Source organism: Alligator mississippiensis, chromosome 16 (genome assembly GCF_030867095.1).
Source record: "Alligator mississippiensis isolate rAllMis1 chromosome 16, rAllMis1, whole genome shotgun sequence".
NCBI classification, from domain to species: domain Eukaryota; kingdom Metazoa; phylum Chordata; order Crocodylia; family Alligatoridae; genus Alligator; species Alligator mississippiensis.
The window spans coordinates 3,933,832-3,953,959 of record NC_081839.1 but is presented as its reverse complement, the minus strand read 5'-3'; the positions used below and the strand labels follow the sequence as shown (position 1 = coordinate 3,953,959).

Here is a 20,128-nt window from a genome sequence, read left to right as displayed (position 1 = left end):
GGACTGGGTTGGCACAGGCAGGAAATAAATCAGGGAAGTCGCTCCATCAATCCTGGATGCTGGAAACAAAAATCTGATCCTCGAACAAAACTCAACTGGAAGGTCAAATTGACCTGAAGGAATCCCTTTAAGCTGAGCTGTCGGATCCCATCCGACCCGGCCTGCAGCTGCAAAACGCGGCTTCTTGCCCCGAGGGGGTCAGACGGGGCCAGAGAAACACCTGGGAAAGGAGGAATCTTTTCAGGGCCTGAACTTAGCAAGACAGATGGGCAGTTTGGACTAGTTTTGCAAGAGGGATTTTTGGGGAGGCCGGGACGTTGCATGGTGATGCCGGATAAATCATTGCACTGCTGACCTGCCCCTGCAGATTTTCCATCCGACTCCGACTTCTCTGGAGAGCGTTTGGGGCTTCGCGACCACGCCGCGTCTCCCTTGTCACTCTGGGGGATAAAACCCCATGAAAACGATGCGCCGTCCCGGCAGCTATGGCAAGGAGATCACAAACCTTGGGATATTTGGGGTTTTCCTCTGCAATCTGGGTGCTTGTACGGGCATCTCCCCGTCCGTTCTGCCTTTCCGATCTAGCCCTGCCAGGTGCGCAGAAAACCTTGAAAATGTGAAGAGTCGAGCACCGGAGGGTATTTAAAAAAAAAAAAAAAATCAGATCTCACCATCTATTCATTTGTGAATACTTTTTTGGGGGGGTCTTAATTCATGATGAAATCCGGGCACTGGCAATATAGCAAGGTATAGCAGCCCCGAGGAAAGTGTACCCTCATTTCCACCAAGCAGTGTCCAGCTCACAAACTGGGGAGAGGTTTTAAATACCCCCCCCCCCAAATGTCTCTCTGCTTACACCGATCGTTTGGAGGGTTTTTGCATTGATGGGGTCTCTTCGATTAAAAATATCTGGGGAATCGAAGCCACCCCCGGCTCCAAAACGCCAGGCTTGTCTTCTCCGTTGCATTTTTCTTGGCAAGACTGTCCGCTCTTGCTTTTCTCTGCCCCCAAGCCTCTTCCTTCTCTCCCCCACCAGGGATAGGGGGGTCTGCAGCCCCTGTGCCCCTCGGCGGGTGCAGAGCTCCTGGCGCCGAATCCCAGCGTCGTGCAGGAGCGCGGCCACGTCGGGCAGCTGCTGCAAGGGGAGACGCAGGTCCCCCCAGTCCCCCCATCCCTCCAGCTCCGATTGGCAATTCCCCATGCGGTCCAGCCACCACGAAAATTGTCTCTTCTCCCCGACTGTTGGAGAGGTGTTCCCATGGAAACCCGGGCTCCGGCAGACTGTCACTCGCACCCAGGCGGGGGGGGGTCGGGGAAGGAGGGTCCAGGCAGGGAGCAGATCCCTGACGGAGCAATGATGAAGAACGGCGGAGGGGGGCTTAAGGCTGAGCGGTTCGCCCGTTGGAGAAAGAAGCAGGGCCGTGGACACGCGCGGCCCACCAGAACTAGGTCATCTGGGCAGCCAGCTGTTGGCAGCCAGGGGAGGGAGGCCAGCCCCTGCCTGGCACAGCCGCTGTGCCCGGGTTGCTTCCCACAATACATCTCTGGGCGCTTCCTCGGTGCTAATACGATGCTAATGGGCTCGGGAGAGCTATTGCTGCCGGCTCAGAGCAGCCGCGGCTCCTGGGAAACCCAGCAGGCTCCTTCCACCCTATGCTGGGAGCAGGAAGAGGGCCGCGTGCTGCGGGGGAAAGACCCCCGTGGCCCCGCCACCAAGTCTGGTTCACAGCCGACGAGGGGGAAGGATCCCCCGAGATTCATTCCCATCCTCGGTGCTAATAACCAGGGGGCTCGGGTTTGTTTTGCACCTCGGAGAGCGGTGCCGTGATGCCAGTGAGCCAGTCCTGGAGCTGGGGGTGCGGGCGGCGTAGGTATGCACAGCACCGAGCGCCACGGAGGCCTGGTCCCAGTCTGAGCCCCCTACCCAGGAGCTTCTGGCTGCCAGGCCACCACCCCAATTCATGCGCCCACCTCCTGCCACGTGCACGTGGGCAGCGTGGTTCTCCTTGCCCCGCTGGCACGGGGGTCGTTGGGCGAGAGGGGAGGGCAGCGAGCAGGGCAAGAGCCTACATCCCCGGTTCCCGCTGCCTCGGCTCTGAACCGGGGACACGAATCATTTCCGAGGCACGGCTGCACCTGGCACGCGGCGGAGGTGGGAAGAGGCCTCGGAGCCACAAATAAGTGGGCCAAGGGCTGCCCGCAGCCGGGAGGTGGAATGGGTCAGCGATGGCACACCTGGTCCCCTGAGGCTGCGAGCGAGCCAGGGGTCGGGGGGACGCCGCTAAGGCATTCCCCAGCTCCCGTGATGATAAGAAGTTGCCCAACTGGGGTGGAGCCGCCAGCACAGGGTGGGTGGGAGAGGGCGCGCAGGGCTGTTCTCACCCAGAGCTGGCTGCATCTGCCCGTCGGATCTAGCCCAAGCAGCGAGACGGCGCTTGGCGCTCACCTCCCCGCAGAAAAGCAAAGAGGTGGGACGCAGCCACAGGACGAAGAGGAAGCGAGAGCTGACACTGCTGGCCCCCGAAGCCGCCCTTCTACAGGGCGGCTGTCGTGCTATGTTCCACCCCAGCACCGGCTGCATTTCCAGGGCGAGCGAACGGATCCCGGGATATCAGGCGGCTGGCTGGAAGTTGCTATGGAAATGCAAGATGCTCTCTCTACCCTGAAGCTGAGGAAGAAAATAATCAAGCCAGATGGAGCCCAGTCCCTGTGGTGCTCAGCGCTCGCTCTCTTCTCCTTACCCAGGCTCTCGCACGGCGCAGGGCATGTCCAGGGGCTGCTGTTCCAGCCTTGTTGCTGGTGGCTGGACTTTCTCGGGGCTGCGCAGAGCCCATCAAGCAAACACTGGGACCTTGCATCCGTCTGAGACCTGGCGGCTGGAGACACGGCCAGATTGCCACTGTCCGGTCAGCGGAAGTGGGCTGCGAGGACCGGGCAGCATCAGGTGCTAGGGGCTGCAGATGGACCAGGCAGGATGGATGCACGTGGTGCTGAGTGTGAGCCCCCTCTCCGGCAGCCTTGCATGCACAGGCTTCAGCGCAAACTCTCCTTTCTCACAGGCCTCGGTACCGATTTCTTCTCGTCCCAGCAGAAAGCACCAAGCTGGCTTGCTCCAACCCCCAGAAGTGGGCGCATTGCAGTGGCGATGCCCAGGACAGGTATAGTGAGTGGGGGGGAGCATTCAAATCAAATACAAAGGCCTAGAAAACCCAGATGTCTTCAAATTTCCCCTCCAAATGGTTTAAAACGTCCACCATAGGAAAGTATTGGTGACCTTCTTGAGGCGTCTGCTTGGAAAAATAGAAGCCGGTTGAGTATTTTTTTCTCCCCTCATTGGATCTTTTTTTTTTTTGCCAGGACAAAAAATGGAATATAGAAAAAACTCTTTCAGCTGAAAAAAATCAAGTTGCATTAAAAAATAAAAATAAAGCGAAAACTTTTGTTGAATTTCCCGTGCGCGGGTGAAAAAAGAATGCCGTTTTTTCACCTTTTTGCTGGGCAGGAGGAGGGACAAATGTGTTTTAAATGCTTTTTCTTGGGAGTGTATGTGTGCGACTCCTTTTTCCTAGCTCTGGCAGGGAGAGACGCTTGGGGACAGAAGTTTCTCCAGATGGGTAAGAGCCTAATGATCAATAATGAAGAAAAGCCTGGCTATTTTAAATATAATAAAGTTCATTTTGGTATGTGTTGCGGGGTGGGGGGAGATGACAATAATTAACAGCCTGAATGCAATGGTCTTTCTCCTTCTGATGGACCCAAGAAAACTGGTTTCGCTGAAGTCGATGGAGCCCCGTGTATAATGCCAGACCGCTGCGCTGTCCTGTCCCCCGGCAAGAGCCGCTCGCTGCCGGCAGCTGCGAAGGCGACGCGACAGCTAATCAGTGGCATGGCTCCCCTGGCTCTCCAAGGGGCAAAGGAAGATGTTAATTATGATTATTATTTCATCAGCCGCTGCTGCGTCCGCGGTGCTTCTGCAGACGTACGGTCCCTGCCCCAAGCAGGGCACCAGCCAGACTAGACGCCTCCCGGGGGCCCCGGTCCTGCGGCCGGACCCATGGGACTCAACCCTGCCTGGACAGGGGGGCGTACAGACATCAGACTGCAGACTCGGGGCGCAGACGGATCCAATCGGGGTTGCACGATCTGCGATCGCTCCTGGTTTTCCTCTCTGCTAAGTGCCTTGCTGTCCTTCGCTGGGCAGCTCGAGGGGAAGGGCTGGTGAAGTATGAACCACCTTCTCCAGGGCTCCAGCATATGGCTCAGAGGCTGCCTCCATCCGCGGAGGTCTGATAGCTCAGGTATGCAATATGGGCTGGAAAAGAGAGCTTTTCCCCCCTCCAAGGTGCTTCCATTATGGCAGGGAATTAATGTACAGTGATATCCTCCTATATGCCGAGATATAACAGAGCTGGAGGGCTTAATAAATGGATCTCAGCTTGCCCTTTTTGTCTGGCGTGCGTGTGTATGGTACTGGTGCAAGCAGGCACGTGTGTGCTCACGCATCCCCATGCATCTTGCAGGCAGATGCTTTGGGGAGCCCGTCTATGGGAGTACAGGAGCACACGCTGCGGTGCTGGTTGGCAGCGCCGTTATGCGCCTGCCTAAGTGCATGTGGGGTCTGTGACCTACGTTTGAGGGAGTAAACCCCAAGTCCACCATGCTTAAAAAATAAGGAAGTCTCTTCGGGACCAGAATCCATTCCTGTTACTAGCCTGGGACGGGATTTTCAGAAGCTGCCTAGTGACCCATCAAAGGCTTTGGAAAATCCCATCTTTGTTTCCCAGAGGCATGGCAGCAGGGATTCCCCCAAGGCAGCCCAAGGGAGTTAGGCTCCCACAACCTAACAGGTGCTACCAGAAGCATACCTAGAAAAGCCAGCCACTACTGTATTTTTTCACATACAACATGCCCTGAAATCTAATATGCACCTTGATGCCCATCTTGCTGGGGTCATCCGACCCCGGCCGTCTTTCCTGCCCAAGTGCAGGGAGGCTGGACCCCAAGACCTGCAAGGTCCCTTCCAGCCCCTAAAGCCTGTCCTTACCGTATTTCTTGCATGTAACACGCACGGCAATTTCCAGCAGCTTCGAGGGGTGCGGGAGTGTGTGCTGCATGCAAGAAAATCTGGTAAATGGAGTAAACGCTCCTGAACACCGAACTTGCTTGGTTCCTGCTAGTGCAGAACTTGAGTACCAGGACAAGCAAAATGCCGGGAAATAATCACCGGCAATTAAAAGCAAAGTTGTGGAACCATCACAGCCTCAGCGCGGTACCTGGGATGTGCCACCAAACAGAGGAAAACAGCCTCCCACAGCATCACCTCCCCCAAACCGCTCGAGAAGGCAGCAGCAAGCCATGAAGAGCAGGCAGGCGAGATGCGGGAAGGAACGCGCCAGCTGGATCAGGAAGAGCAACACATGGGATGGGCTCGTGGGCAGCGCCCGGGGTCACACGTCCCCCGTCTGCCACTGGTGCGATCTCCGGTGTGAACAAACACAGATCCCCACATGCCCCAGCTCAGCCTGCCTCATCCATGCAGCTGCTGGCACACGAAAGCCAGCAAGGCTGCCGGTGCCTCCGTAGCAGCTCGACACCGCACCCAGCGCGTCCCCTCTCCACTGCTGCCCCTTAGCAGGGGCTGGAAAAGGGATCGATACAAAAATCAAGGGGGTGGGCGTTAGGGGAGGCAACAGGAGCTGGGGATCTTCCTAACTGGCAGGTGCGGTGCAGGGCAGGCGGGGGCATGCAGTACAGACTGGGCAGTGCCAGGCAGGGAGCTAGCTGGCTGGACAGGGAAGAGAGCAGGAGCTACACACACCAAGGCAGCGTGGAGGCCTGACATTTGGGTGTAAGCTTGCAGAGGTGGGTGAGAGTCGATGGGTGCATGCATCCAGTTCCCTGCTTTCCTTTGCAGCCTTGCCCCCCAGCATGGATGTCCAGCTCTGTTGCAAAGCACAGCTGCCCCTGCCCGGGGCCAACACTGGTGCAGCTAGACTGACTGAGCCTCGGGTGCTTGGGGAGAGTGTTTCACCACAATGCAGAGCCCACGGTGCCAGGGCAGGGAGCCCCGCCAGGCCAGGCCAGTGCCCCTAGCAGGCACCGGGAGCTCCCATGCCAGCAAACCCACAGGGAGGGGGAACAAGGAGAGATGACAACTACCTCCACGGCTCTCGCTGTCCGCTGGCTTCACCTGGATCGGGCGCGCCATCTGCAATGGGAGAGACACCGTAAGACCAGGGCTCACTGCTCCCTGCATAAGGCCCCAGGAACCTACCCCATAGCACTTCTGCCCAACCATGCCCTCACCCCTCTTGGGCAATGAACACTCATCATGGCAGGGTGGCCAGATGTCCTGGGGAGGGCAAAATCATCTCTGGGGCATCCAGTGCCCATCACTCCCCACCGTGGTCATGCAGAGCGCGTGCCCGCCCACGTGGAGGCTGGGCACCTTGCAGGAGACTCCGAGTCCAGGAACAAATGCTCCATCCTTGCAGACTTGGAAGCTGGAAGGGGGAGCACAGCTGGGAGCTACAGCGCACTCCTGGGGTCTTGGGGAAGCCCTGCCATCACCTCCGCAGGCCAATTAATGTGGCTACGGTCCCCACAAGCACCAACATCTGGGACTGGAGACCCCCGGAGAGGGATCATCGCGCAGGGCTTAGAGGAGTTCGGAGCATCGGCCCCCTTTGCAGCCTCCCAACATCACACCCGACCCCGCCACGGGTAAAGCAGGGGCCCAGGCAGTCAATGCAATGCTTCTATAAAAGATTGTTAATAGATGCTTGAGAGAGCCCAGGTAGAGGGCTGAGCCCCCGGCTCCAGAGGAAGGCAACCCCCCCAGTCCAAACCAATCTGACCAGGGGGTAAAATTCCTCCCTGACCCCAAATAGAGCAATAGGTTTGACCCTGAGCGGAGAGCCAGGAGCCCCCGGGTTGAAGTGCCAGCGGGAGCACTGGCACGGCGGGACGGGGCTATGGCAGGCACGTGGCGAAGTTATGCCTGCAAAGACAGATGCCGAAGGCCAGACCCTGCCATGCCTGGGAGATCCCAGCTGCGTGGGGGGGACGGGGGCGGCTTGCCAGGAGGCAGCGTCCCAGCCCTGGAGGGTGGAAGGCCACGTGGCCGGCATGGGCGGAAACCCCGCGTGCCCGCCCCGCTCCTCTGGGAGCCCCTGCCTGCTCCGTCCTGCCCGGGGACCCACAAGGCTCCCCTGATCCGGGCGCTACGCCGGGGCAAACCCTGCCACCCAGGTCCCCGGGGGTCGACGTGGCAGGGGGCACGTGGGCTGGCCGGCAATGACGTGGCAATGCCCTGCGGTGCCACGGACCCTCCCTGGCAGCCGGGACGCAGCCCGCCGGCCCCCCCGACCTGGCACCGCACCCACGGCCCCGCGGCACCGCTTCGCCCACGGAGGAAGACGAGCCGACGGGGATGCAGGCTCCGACCGCCCCACCCGGATGGGGATCACATCGGGGAGCACCGAACGCAGGGCCCAGGGGAATTAGGCACCTGAGAACCTCCTGCCCATCCCCCCCCCCGCCCGCCTGTCACTCCAGCTCGTGGCACCTTGGGTAAAAAGGAGTTGTCGTCATGGCAACGGTTATTCACCACATGGAACCTGACATTTGTGGTTGCCGTGGTAACCGGCTCTTCGGGGCATTCCCTCCTCTGTGCACAAAAGAGATGGGTTTGATATGATCTGTGCAGAACGGGGGGGGGGGGGGGGGGGGGGGAGGAGAGACCCCCCCCGGCTGCCCAGCGACCCCCCGCCGTCCGAGCCCCCTTCTCCCCGCCGGGCACCGCGCATCCCGGAGGGACGTCTCGCCGGGTCCAGCAAGGCGGCGCGCCTCCCCCGAACCGGCCCCGGCCACGGCTCAGACCCCAGAGGCAGGTCGGCCCCCCAGGTGCCGGTGATGGAGCAAGCGTGGATTGACCCCCCTGCCGACTGCCACGCGGCCGCGGGCCCGTCTCATCCTCCGCCCGGCACACCGGGGGCACCTGCTTTTGCGGGCACGGGGCCGCAGCCACAGCCAGCCTGCCCACGGGACACGTGGCCCCCCTGCACGGGCGCTCATAAGCTGGAGGGGGGTTGCAACGGCCACGTTTCCTGCTTCCACCCTCTCCAGCCAGCCCAGGCCCGTGGCGCAGCGGTGACGAGGGGACCTGGTAGCCTGGCTTCCCCTCCACCGCGATAGGAGACGTGGGTGGAGATAGAGAAGGCCGAGAGCCTCTTCGAGCAGCCGGAGAGCTTAATGCTTCCAGCATGCACCACGTTCGTGGCAGAAGTCCCCTGGTAGACCGAGACGCCAGGGCCTCGTGGGGACTTCCACCATTGCCAATCAAAGGAACAGCCCACGCGTCAGCCTAGCACTCACATCACAGCCCTTGGCAATGGTGGGTGAGCATCACTAACCCCATTTTACAGAGGGACACACTGAGGCCTAGTGCTGGGGGGTGACTTGGCCACCCAGTGAGAAGGGCAAGAGCTAGGAGGACAAAAGCTCTGTCATTCTGCAGCTGCCATGTCCCACTGCATTGGGGAACATCCGTGTGCACACGCCGAGCCCCACGGACATGGGCAGCCAGGTTCATTTATGCTCCACTGGGTGCGGGGGCCCATGCACGCAGGCAGTGCGGACATCATGCATGCAGAGAAGCACACAGGTGTGCCACGCATACACCTGGGCATGAATGCAGGAACCACCCAGACACATAGATGCATGCCCGCATGCTCATGCCGCACACCCGTGCACATGCATGTCCTGTGCACGCACACACGCACACGTCGCTCCGGGGACTTCTGCTAATGATTTATGAAGCTGAGCCCGCCTGGCCGCCCGAGCTTGATTTTCCTCATTAAATTATTTAGATGAGCATTAAAAATTAACCTATTTGTTCATTTCTGAAGACTCTCACATTAACATTTTGCACATGCTGCCAGGCCAGCGAGGGCCGCACCCCCCGGCAAACCCCCCAAGGCACTTCGCGGAGTGCCCTACCTGGCATGACTGGCAGGCAGCGATGGCACTGCTACGGCCGGCTAGCATGCTCCCAGAGACGGGACGTCGCTCGGTCTATCGGTCTCTTCTGTCCATCTCGCAGGCATGGGTGTGAGTGTGGGTGCTTCACTTCCAAATCACTATCACCCCCACTTCCTTGGCTCCCGACCCCTTCTCAAGACACGCATCCTTGCCCAGCAAGGAGAGGCCTGCTGGAGGCTGGCAGGAGCCAAGTGCCATCAGGCCCTTTCCAGGCACGGGGGCAGACGGGGGATTGCAGATGCCCAGCAGTGGGAGAATGGCCATTGAGTCCAAAGAGGTCCGATGTCCCCTCGGGGGTCCCTCGCTGCCTGCCCAAGAGCAAACCCCCGGAGCACGGGCTCGCATGCATAGGATCTTGTCCCCAGTGGCAAGCAAGAGGCTGAGCATTTGCCACTCAAAGGCATCATTGCTTCTGGAGCTTTCTTGGGGGTGAGCAGCCCCCCAAAGCTGCCTTCTCCCGCTGAGACAGGAGCCATCCCTGCCTGCCTCCTGCGCCTTCGTGCTGGAAACCCCCGGGCTGCAGAGCGGGAGGGAGGGAGGGAGCCAGGCCCCAGGGGCCAGGAGGGCTTGTTCTCTATTAATTAAGCGTAAGTGATGTAGAACAGCCCCTCTGGTGCGACCCGGGTAACCCGGTAGCGCTAAGTGGGTCAGAGGCAGACACGGGTGTTTGCGCATGCACTCGCACACAGGCACACGCGCGCCGCGGGCGCTGGCTCCTGGGAGACCGGCTTCGGGAGGAACGATGAGCGTTAGGAGCCCCGCTTCGCAGCCCAGCAAAATGCCCGAGGATGGGAACCCACTTGCCTGGGAGGAGGCTCCAGCGGGGCCCTGGCTGTGGGCTCTCCATCCTCGGAGGTTTTTAAGACCCGGCTAGACAAAGCCTTGGCTGGGATGATGTAGCTGGCGCTGGTCCTGCTTGGAGCAGGCGGTTGCACTAGATGTGACCTCCTGAGCTCCCTTCCAGCCCTCATTTTCCATGATTTCTATGATGGAGGGTGGAGAGGCAGGGCACAAGCACGGTGTATCAGTCCCGACTGTCCCCAGGGGTGTGAGCGGAGCTCATTCTGCCCGTGGCACCTCCTCTGAAGCCATCAGGCTGCCGGTTCAGCCCTGAGCATTGCTCTGGTCCCTCCAGGAGTATTCAGGAATGTCCCCTCCCAGCCCCATGTCTTCCTGCTGCAGGAAAGTATCATCACCCCATTTTACAGAGGGGGCACCTGAGGCACGGGACGTGCCCCAGGTCCCTGCAGCAGAACCGGCCACAGACCCCAGGAGTCCTGGCCGCCCGCCTCCTCGACCGGGCCTCGCTCCACCCTGCACGACGACTGGCGGGAGACAGCCCAGAAGGGAGCCTTGCTCTTTGGGGACTGGCAGCTCAGGACTCGGTGAAAGCAGGTTGGTTAAGACGCAGCCGAACGACCCTTTGGCCGGAAGATGCCCCAAGGAGGTCTGGAGCCAGACCCTCTCTCGAGCCATCTCCTGGGGCACCCAAAATAGATCACTTGAGGGTGCCGGGTCCGGGATCAGCCGTGTCCCGCGTCCCCTGAGCTCCCTCGACACCTCCTGCGCTGCTGGTATTTGAAGTTTGGAGCATTCGCCAAACCCAGATCTCAGCTGGGGCTGCAGCGCTCGGTCTCAGATGCAACCCAGGGTGGTGGCCCTTTGCTCCGGGCTCTTCTGGTCCTGATACCTTAGTGGAAAAGTCCTTTTGGCCCCTGAGCTCAGCTGGAGTCTGCAGGGGTAGCAGTCCCCTTTTCTTCTGACTTGTGGGGTGTATGAAGGTCACCCCCCACCACGGGGATCGAGGGGAGAAGAGAGGTGCCAGGGACAGCACCCGCATTTGGCAGCACCGCGGCATGGAAGAGCTCTTGCATCCGCTTTGGGGCCTGAGATACCCCCGGCTCTTGCTCAACAGCAGCGAGGCATCGGGCGATGGGAGATCTGGGGCCAAGGTATTACCTCCATATCCGAGACTCCTGCAGGTAGTCAGGAAAGGGTTTTTTTTTGATGAAATGCCCAGCAGAGCAGCTTCCTGCAGGAGGTTTCTCAGCTCTCCTCCTCCGCAGCCACCCACCCACTGCCCACGTCCCACAGGTGCAACATTTGGTGCCAGGAGTCACCCCCGCGTCCTATCTTAGCGGCGCCAAAGAGAGCTGGGGATGCTCCTCCGAGACGTGCCAGGGACGGATGACGGGAACCGAGCTAGCCCCGCGCGGCATCCCATTTCCCTCTGCCAGCTGATGAAGCACGAGCCCGTCGCCTGCACCGATTCCTTGCTTTAATTCGGAAAATTCGAAAGCCCCCTGGGCTCCCGCCTGGACGACCGCCCAAGCCCCAGCTCTCCTCGCTCCTCCGGTCTATCGAGCATCACCGTCCGGAGCCCAGATGCCCGGTCTCGGGGATGGGCACGGACGGCTTTGGGACAAGAGGGGCTTTTGCCAAGGCTGGGAGGGGGAACGGAAACCCCCGCTATCTCTGCAAGGATGGTGCCACGCGGGCAGCCCGAGGCGAGGAAATTCGGCGGAGGTACCCGATGTTCTCCGATGAGCTCAGCCGGAAGGGCTGGGAGATGCAGCCACACCTGTTACGCGGTCCCCCCGCCCCCACTGCGACTTAATTACAGTGATTGGGGAGAGAGGGGTCTCTGCTAATTTAATGTTCTTTTGTGGTTGAGAAACAGGAGGCCGGTGGTTGTGTGGCTCAGAACTAGGCTGTGATGGGGACCTCTCCACCCAGGGCTCTCCATACAGGCCTTAATTAACTCCCAGTTCCCATGGCAACCGCTAACGGTGCCGCTCACTTCCTGACAGCCAGGCTGCTGCAGCTTCTGGTTCAGAGCGATGCAAACACAGAGATAGAAAAAAACCTCCTGTGACAACAACACACAAGGGGGGGATAAAAAAAAAGCAAAAAAAAATAGCCTGGGCCATAGGAAATGCCCTGCCAGGGTCCACCCTTGGCACGTGCATGCTCAGGCAGGGGACCGCAGCACCCGTGCGTGCACGCACCAGGCTGGGCAGCAGCACACGGCTGGGGAGCATGTCACCACGGTTGGCAGCGTGGGCGTCTTTGGAGAGGAACGCGCGTGGGGTGCGTTCGCACGCGTGGGCGCGAGGCTGCCGGCATCTGGGGGCCGTGCCTACGCTCCGTGCCGCGGGGAAGCGTGAGCGCGTGGGGAGCCGCGAGGGCTGGGCCCCGGCGCTCCCATGCCCACGTGGGGCGCATGTGCGCGCGCTTCCAGGCTGCGCAGGGGAGCTCCTGTCCGTCTTTCGCTCTGGGTATCTCTGCCACCCCCTGTGCCCAGGTCACCAGTGAAGAGGGCGGCCGTCCCTGCTCGCTCTGGACCTGCCTTGGACCCGGTGTCCTTGTGCTGTGGGGCTGCCCTAGCGCGCTCCCTGCATCCTTTGCCCTTCTGCTGATGCATCTCACCTGGCGTCTGGTCTCTCCGAGCCCAGGGATGGGGACAGCAGAAGGCAGCACAGGCTCCCCCCACCTCTGCCCTGCCACCAGGTCGACAGGATCATCTGCAGAGCCCCCCTGCAGTCCAGTCTCACCTCCCACGCCCGAGGAGCTCAGCAGGACGTGCATGGAGGGGGCAGCCCCAGAGGTCACCGACTGCTCACCCCGTGAGCCACCAGCTCCTCCTGGATCTCCGCTAAGCCAGGTGCATCGTGGTCCTGAGAGACAGGCCTAGTGTTGCTCTCACCCATGGGGTGAGACCGGGAGGGAGGGGCGAAGCCGAGCCCCTGTCCCTGCCCTGCGGCACTGCTGCTGCGTCGCTGCCCGGCTCCTCGTGCCCATCCGCGGCAGCTGGCTCTGCTGCCTCTCACCCCCTGGTGCATGCCCGGGAGCTCTCTGCGGCTCCCGGTAATTTTCCGGCCTCGCGTTCCTCATCCTTGCCGTGGCCGCGAGTTTCCCCCACGTCTCCGTGCCCCCGCCGCTGCTCTGAAACCCGCCCCGGGTCCCAGTCCGGATCGATACCAATTTCTGCCACTTACTTGTCTACCTTTCAGCAAGGCCCTGCTTTGTTCTGCATAGAAATAAAACTGTAACTGTACCTTGCCAGGAGAGCCACGCTTTCCCCCTCCCCTTCCCCTCTTCTTCAGGAGCAATTTTATGCAATTTGCAACTGTCTGGCTGCAAATGAAAAGAGACACAAAGCGTTTCTGCGAAATATTGAAAAGCTGGCTCCTTTTCCTTCAAATTTCACTTAGCAAGAGGCTTTAACTTGGGCGTGTGATCACTGCATGTCATTAATAACCTCTCCGGTTCCTTTCAGAAGCCCGGGCACAGTCGCAAAATAAAAGGCATGGGTTATTGAGATATAATATCACCTCAACCAGCCAGAGATAAGCGCTCCGGGGAGCAGGGAGAGGGGGATGTGCGTTGCTCCTACATGCGAGCCGGCACCGGAGGAGTTCGGTAGCTTTGGGGCTGGATCCAAAGCTCCCATCTCCTTCCAGTGCTAGAGAGATGCTGCTGGACCACTGCGACCCAGGCCAGCAAGCTGCTCGTGGGAAGGGAATGGAGCCCATTTCGATCCTTGGATGATCTTGGATTTTGCAGGAAAGAGTCCCTCTTGGCTCTGCTGTTTCCCCGTTGGGGATGAGGACCGGGAAGTCAGCAGCCGACCCTTGCAGGGCACAGCTGCGCTGACCTGGTGGAGGTAGCAGGCGGATGGAGCGTGAGCCTTACCCACTCTGCCAAGAAGGGAGTAGGCGTACGTCCGCAGCTGCTGTGTCCAAGGGCTCTGGGGCCAGGGTCAGCCGTGGCGATCTCCATCCCACTCCATGCACTCCAGACCCCGAATGCAATCAGGGGCATCTTCGCCCTTCTACTAACAGATGTCTCCATCGGAGCTAACCGGCCCGCCACTGCTTCCTCCAGCACCTTGCCCTGCTTTTCATCGCCCCATCTAGGCCTGGGCTGCCTTAAGCATAAATGCAGATCCTTCAGGAACCCCGTGCCCTGAAAGATGAACTTTTGTCCACCTGCCAGTCCACAGCTCTCCAAACGGTGCTCTTATCCAGCGGATGGTGTCGGGCTGAGGGGCAACGAGCCCACCCTGGCTAAGCTGGAAGGCGCTGGTTTGAGATTTCAAGAGCCCCAGAGGGACAGAGAAAACCTGGGTCAGCAAATGTGGCCCTAACAAGACACCATTGCCCTCCAGGGACTGAGACGACATCGTGGTTGGGTCGCTCAAGGCAGGAGGGTCTGTAAGACGCTACCCCGTCGAGCCAAGGACAAGCCAGGAAATGGGGCTGAACCTTATCTGCCTTGAAAGGGTTGCATTTCTCTCGTGCAATCAGACCGGCTGCCAGGGTGTTATACCGGAGAGGCAGTGCGCTGGAGCCCCCGGGTCATGCTGCCGATTCCCTTTGGCATCCAACCTTTGTCGAGCCCCCAGCCCATGGTCGCGAACCCCCAATATCGCTCTCTGCGCTGACACAGCCGACGCAGGGGAAGAGGGAAGCAATGAATGGCACCCGTGGTGGCTGCTTTTGAGACATGGGCAGTGGTCCCCTGCAAAATGCAGCGAAGCCAACACGCTCACGGGACCAAGTCCTCCCAAAGACGCCCACGCTGCCAACCACGGTGACACACTCCCCAGCCGTGTGCTGCTGCCCAGCCTGGTGCATGCACACGCGGGTGCTGCAGCCCCCCACCGGAGCGTGCACATGCCAATAAATGCCCATCGGATGATAAAAATCCAGCCACAATCCGGCCTGTAACCAGAAACCTCTGGAGGGGAAAAGCTTCCTTGTTCCTTCTCAGTCACTTATATGATCCCAGCCTCTCTCTTTCAACACTGCAGCTGGTGGCCCTGGGCACAGGTTCAAGTCCAAGGTACCCTACATAGACACCATGAGCCATGCTAGCTTGCAATGCAGAGAGGACCTTGTCCTCTTTATTGCAGCCACCACTTGCAACGCCAGTCATGAGCAATGGGCAGCAAAAGGGGCAGCGTCTTGGGCCCATGGCAGAAGGACAAAAGCCCTGAGCCCCAGGGGACGGTTGTCACCGTGTCCACATCTCACGTCCACCGTGCGAAGCTTCTGGATGAGTTGTTGGTTCAGGGCGTGATGTTTTAATGCCCTGCTGTTGGAAGCACCAGGCCTGGAGCCTCCGTTCATCCGAACGATTGCTCTACCCCACCGAGCCACGGTGCGATCTCCCCGCTGGGCCAAGATTTCTGGATTAGGAGGCGGAGAAGCCAATGTGTTCTCCGTGGACCATCCTAATCCCTGGTTTCTACGCTGACAACCTGCGAGCGGTGCATGTCGAGAGGCACCTAACACCTCCAGCCCCAAGCGGCAAAGGCTTCTGCCTGCTGACATGGCTGAGTTGCTTCACAACAGAGACAGGGGGTAACATTTCCCCAACGCGCCTAAGTCCTGCTGGCTTCCCGGAGCAGACGTCCCCCAGCTGCCTCATGCCTCCGGAAGCCTGTACGTCCTTCTCCGGCGCAGCCCGGCCTATCCCCAAAGACAATTAAGTCAAATGAGATTCAAGCAGCTCTTTCTCTGCACTCTCCTCCATGCCCTAAAATAACCTGGACCAGCCACCGCCAAGACGGGCGAAGGCAGCTTCCCAAAGAGCCTCCATTAGGCTGTAATTAAATCACGTGCGCCTTCCTGCCCTGAAAAGCAAACACCAGCCCACGCAGAAAATGAGCGGCACAAAGCAGGGGGCTGGGCGGTGGTTAGGGAAGGTTTTGGGGCCGGAAGGGGTCAAAGGGGGCAGGCGGTTAAGGATGGTGTTAATAATTACTCTAGCTCTCTGTGAGCTCCTAAGTCCCCGAGTCCTGCCCTGGGCTTGCTCAGACCCCGGGTGCAGAGAGGATGCAAGCCCAGCCTTGCTTCTCCTGCCGCCAGGCAAAGGGCTGGCACAGGGAACAACCTCCTTGATGGGGCCAGTCTGGACCACTGCCCTGCAGGGCCAAGCCCCGGTCGGGAACGGCGCTCGCAGTCATTTGGGGGCTGCGAGGAGACGTGCAAGGCGCAGGCGCTGCTGTGCAAACAAGTCCTGGGCCTTCGGGGAGAGGTCTCAGCCTCTTGCATTGGGAGGATAGGGAAGTCGGGCGGGAAGGGACCTCACGAGATCCCATCTCAGCCAGCCCCCTGCTCCAGGCAGGGTCATCCCCGACTAAACCCAGCCCAGACAAGTGTCCATCCAAATTCACAGGGCTACTTTTTTCCAACGCTTGACCACCCTCGTGGTCAGGCAATTCCTCTTCTCCAACCTCAATTTTCCCCGCTGAAGCTTAAGACCCATTGCTCCTCATCCTGTCCCCTGCGGCCCCGGACAAAAGCCCATCTCCATCCTCTGTAATCGCCCTTCAGGTATCTCAAATCCCGCCTCGGTCTTCTCTTCTCTAGACCAAATCACCCTACTTCTTCCAACGTGTCCTCATAAGCCTCGTTTCCCCGCGGCTCTCCTTGTGTTCCTCTGCACTTGGACTCCCCAATCTGTCCACATCCTTCGTGAAGTCCCCAAAACTGGACACGGGACTCCAGGTGAGGCCTCACCAGGGCTGAATAGAGGGGAATTATCCCTTCCCTTGACCTGCAAGCGACTCTCCCGCGAATACAACCCAGGCAGCTTGTTGGCCTTTGGCAACAAGAGCACGCTCTTGGCTCATATTCAGCTTACGGTCTACTGTAACCTCCCGGGCCTTCTCCGCAGTGCTGCAGCCAGCCACGCGTCCCCCACTCCATATCTATGCGTGCGGTTATTTCGTCCCAAGTGCAGGACGTTGCACTTGTCCTGGCTGAACTTCATCTGATCGATTGAGGAACATTTCTCCAGTATACCTGGGTCGGTCTGGATCCTAACCCTGCCCTTCTGGAGTGCCTGCAGCTCCTCCCAGCGTGGTGCAGCCACAAATTTGCCAAGCATGCACTGCACCCCGTCCAATCATCCAAATCGTTAATGTAGATATATTAAATGATACGGGACCCTGGGGAACCCCACTTGATACCCCTCCCAGCTCTAGCCATTGCCCCATTGATGACTATTTATTGAGCGCGATGTTGTGTCGCTACCGCCCTAGAGACAGTACCAGCCTCCTGGGCTACATCTCCTACCTGTCAGCTTGCCGGGAGCAAGGCGATGGGGGCAAACAGCACTGGAGCCCATTTTACAGACAGAGGAACTGAAGCCCAGAGCAGCAAAGTGACGTGTTCAAGGACACGCAGCCACGCCGGCATGCCCAGGAACAGACCCCACAGGTTTGGCCCCCGTTCCCTGCTCCAACCGGCCTCTTGGGCGCGCGGTCCCGGCCCAACCCGACAAACCCACAGAGCGTCCTTCGTTCCCCGTCGGGCCTTACCCCTGGCAAAGTCTTCTGTTCGTGGAGCGCAGTCTGGGCTTTGATCGCAGAGTCTCTGGCACAGTACGTGAGAAACGCGCAGCCTGCGAGGGAGACAGCAAACGCCAAATTAGATGTGCAAGGGCCAGCTCGCCTCCTCCCCATGCAGCCGCAATGGCAGCGTGCATCTCTGGTCCCTGGGCTGCGGGACTTCCCCATCCTCCACCCAGCCCGCGGCCCGCTGCTCCGAGCCCCCGGACCGAGTGCAAAGAGGAGCAGGGCGGAGGCAGTGCTGCTGTCAGGCCTAGGTTTTTATTTAACATCTTTATTCATTACCTGCAATGAAGGGGGGTGAGGGCTTGTTAATGAGAAGCACAGATGTTGCTAAATCGGGCTGTGCTGTGAACTCCAGGGAAGAAGCACTCCTGAGGAGCAACACGGCAGGACCAAGGGGCCCAATCCAAAGCCCACCGGAGCCAAGGCAAAATGCAAATGAATGCATCCGATGGTCAAACTGGCCTGAAAGTCAGGGAAGGAGGCTTGGAAATCAGCAGCAGGGCCAGGGGTTTAGATGCAAGTGGACCGCGGCCAGACTTTAGGTTAAGCAGCATTATGTCCCGGGGGAAAAGGAAGCCAGGACCCCTGGCCAGAACAGCCTCAGTTCCCTGCTCCCTGCCTCCGTCCCGCTACCCCGACACACGTGCTTGGGTGGAAACACTGAGCAACCCGAACAGGAACGCTCCTGAGGCTGTATCGAGCGGTCAAAATACGGGGCAGATCTTGACGGTCTCAATCAAGACTGGACCGATGTCTCTGCCCAAAATCCTGGGAAGAGGTGGGGGTCACCTCTATGGATTTAAAAGGCATCAGGGCAAAGAGGGGGGGGAATTATTTAGCCTACAGAAGAGGAGACCGAGGGGGATTGAATAGCAGCCTTCAACTCCTTGCAGGGGGCTGCAAAGAGGATGGAGCTGGGCTGGTCTCAGTGGGGCAGACAGGGCAAGGAGCAACGGGCTCAAGCTGCAGCAAGGGAAGGTTAGGTTGGATAACCGTTTCTATCCCAACCCGAAGCGAAGAGCACAGGACATTTCCCACTGGAGAGCTCCCTTATCCCCTGCGTGGTCCCAAGACAAAGCCTCCTTCAATACGCTGCCTCCGCCGAGTAAATATACCTGACCCTGCAGCTCTTGCTAGAAAAAAAACAGCGTGTGAATATTAAACTTCTCCGACAGGCAATTAAGAGCCTTCATTGCCCAGACAGAGAATGGGAGATGAGATGCACCACGTCGAGACTCTGGCTTCCCAGCTAATAGACCTAAATGTCACGGGACCAGGAGAAAGACGGACGTACTCATCTCTCGGGATCCTGGACAACCCAGCCACACCTCTGAGCGCAGGTTCAATTTTCAACAGTGCCGAAGTGATTTAGGAACCCGAGTCCCATTATTAACATGGAGGTAGGTGCTTGGGAGCACAAGCCTTGTGTACAATGAGGCAGGGGGATGGCACTGAGCACACCCCACCCATGTGAATCTGCAATGCCCAAACTCCCAAGGGGCTCAGGGACAGGGCGAGCACCCAAGGGCCCGCTGGCTTCAGATCCAGGCGCTGCTCTGCCCCTTGGCACGTGCCACCAGCGTGTGGTTATTTCTCCAGCATTTCACTGGTCAGCACTGGCGAGAGGGGCCTGGAAAATTCAAGCCCTTGTTAATCCACAGGAGACACGCGGGCAGTGCAGAGGACAGAGAAACCTTCCAGCCATTGCCCTACCACTGTGCCCCCGCGCCAGCTTGGAGGCACGTAGGGGGACAAGGCAGCAGTTAAGGGTGGGCGCGCGGGGACGGGGAGCTGCGCCGGGTTCAAACTCATCCACACCAGCACCAGGCAGACAGTGGCAGAGCGGTTCCCAGCGCTCGCCCGGCTCGGCGCGGTAGGGATGAGCTGCCACAGGTGCCGAGCGCTGCAAAGAGAAGCTTGCAGAAGCGCACGCCGGCCCGATCGCGAGCATCCAGCCTGGCTGGTGGGTTCATAGACTGAGGGGCTGGATGGGATCATGGAAGATCGTCGGCAACAGCCGCCCGCGCTAGGCAGGAAAGACAACGGTCCGGGACAAATGCAAGAGGCAAGTAGTTTTGCGGGTGTTATCCCATCCGTTGTACAGGCCCTGAAGGAGGAGGCTTGGTACCCAACTGTCCAGCCAAAGAGATCACCTGCAAAGCACGCCGCCTCTTGCTAAAAAAACACGCTTTCACGACAGAAACCAGGCGGACTCTTGTTTGCATGTCAGATCTCCCAGTCTGGGGCATTTTCGGGGAGCCATCGCAGCCAGGAGATGGGCCGGGTGGGATATTTTCCAGGCCAGCTCCCTGCCCTCCCCTGTAATCCAAACACACTGGAGTGTTTTTTCTTCTCATCCTGCTGCTCCGGCACAGCATTAAAAAGCTTTTTTTTCTCCCTGCACGCCCCTGCTCGGAGGGTGAAAGACATCTGTTTGTTCCTCCCCTCCCCCAAGCCCGGGCGAGCATCGCAAGAGAGATACAGGCAGATTTGGCAGCTTTTTCGTGCGCGCTTGTGCTGCACGAGACGGATCAAGATGGGGAGTCTCCAAAAACATAAGAACGAGCCCCATGTTATCCGAGGTGAGCGTGCGCGAGCAGATCGTGCGCGGGTCAGGGGTTTCTCTTCCACCGCTGTGGCAGGGAGCGGAAAGCACATCGCTGGACCAGGGCTTCGATGCGGCGATGACTTAGCCTGCTCCCCGCCCCCATCCTATGT

At 59.4% G+C, this 20,128-nt stretch overlaps 1 protein-coding gene across 5 annotated transcripts in view; it reads right to left on the bottom strand.

Annotated features, from left to right (window-relative positions):
- CELF5 (CUGBP Elav-like family member 5) overlaps nt 1-20,128 on the bottom strand; it is a 42,124-nt gene that overhangs the window by 16,181 nt on the left and 5,815 nt on the right. For 3 of the 5 annotated variants that reach the window (XM_059719716.1, XM_059719718.1, XM_019484062.2), the window contains exons 2-3: nt 17,375-17,457; nt 6,157-6,208 (exon numbers count right to left, since the gene is read on the bottom strand). In XM_059719716.1, coding sequence (XP_059575699.1) covers nt 6,157-6,208; nt 17,375-17,457 — 135 coding nt within the window. The remainder of the gene's footprint in view (nt 1-6,156; nt 6,209-17,374; nt 17,458-20,128) is intronic. The other 2 variants (XM_059719717.1, XM_014604895.3) reach the window with 1 other exon arrangement.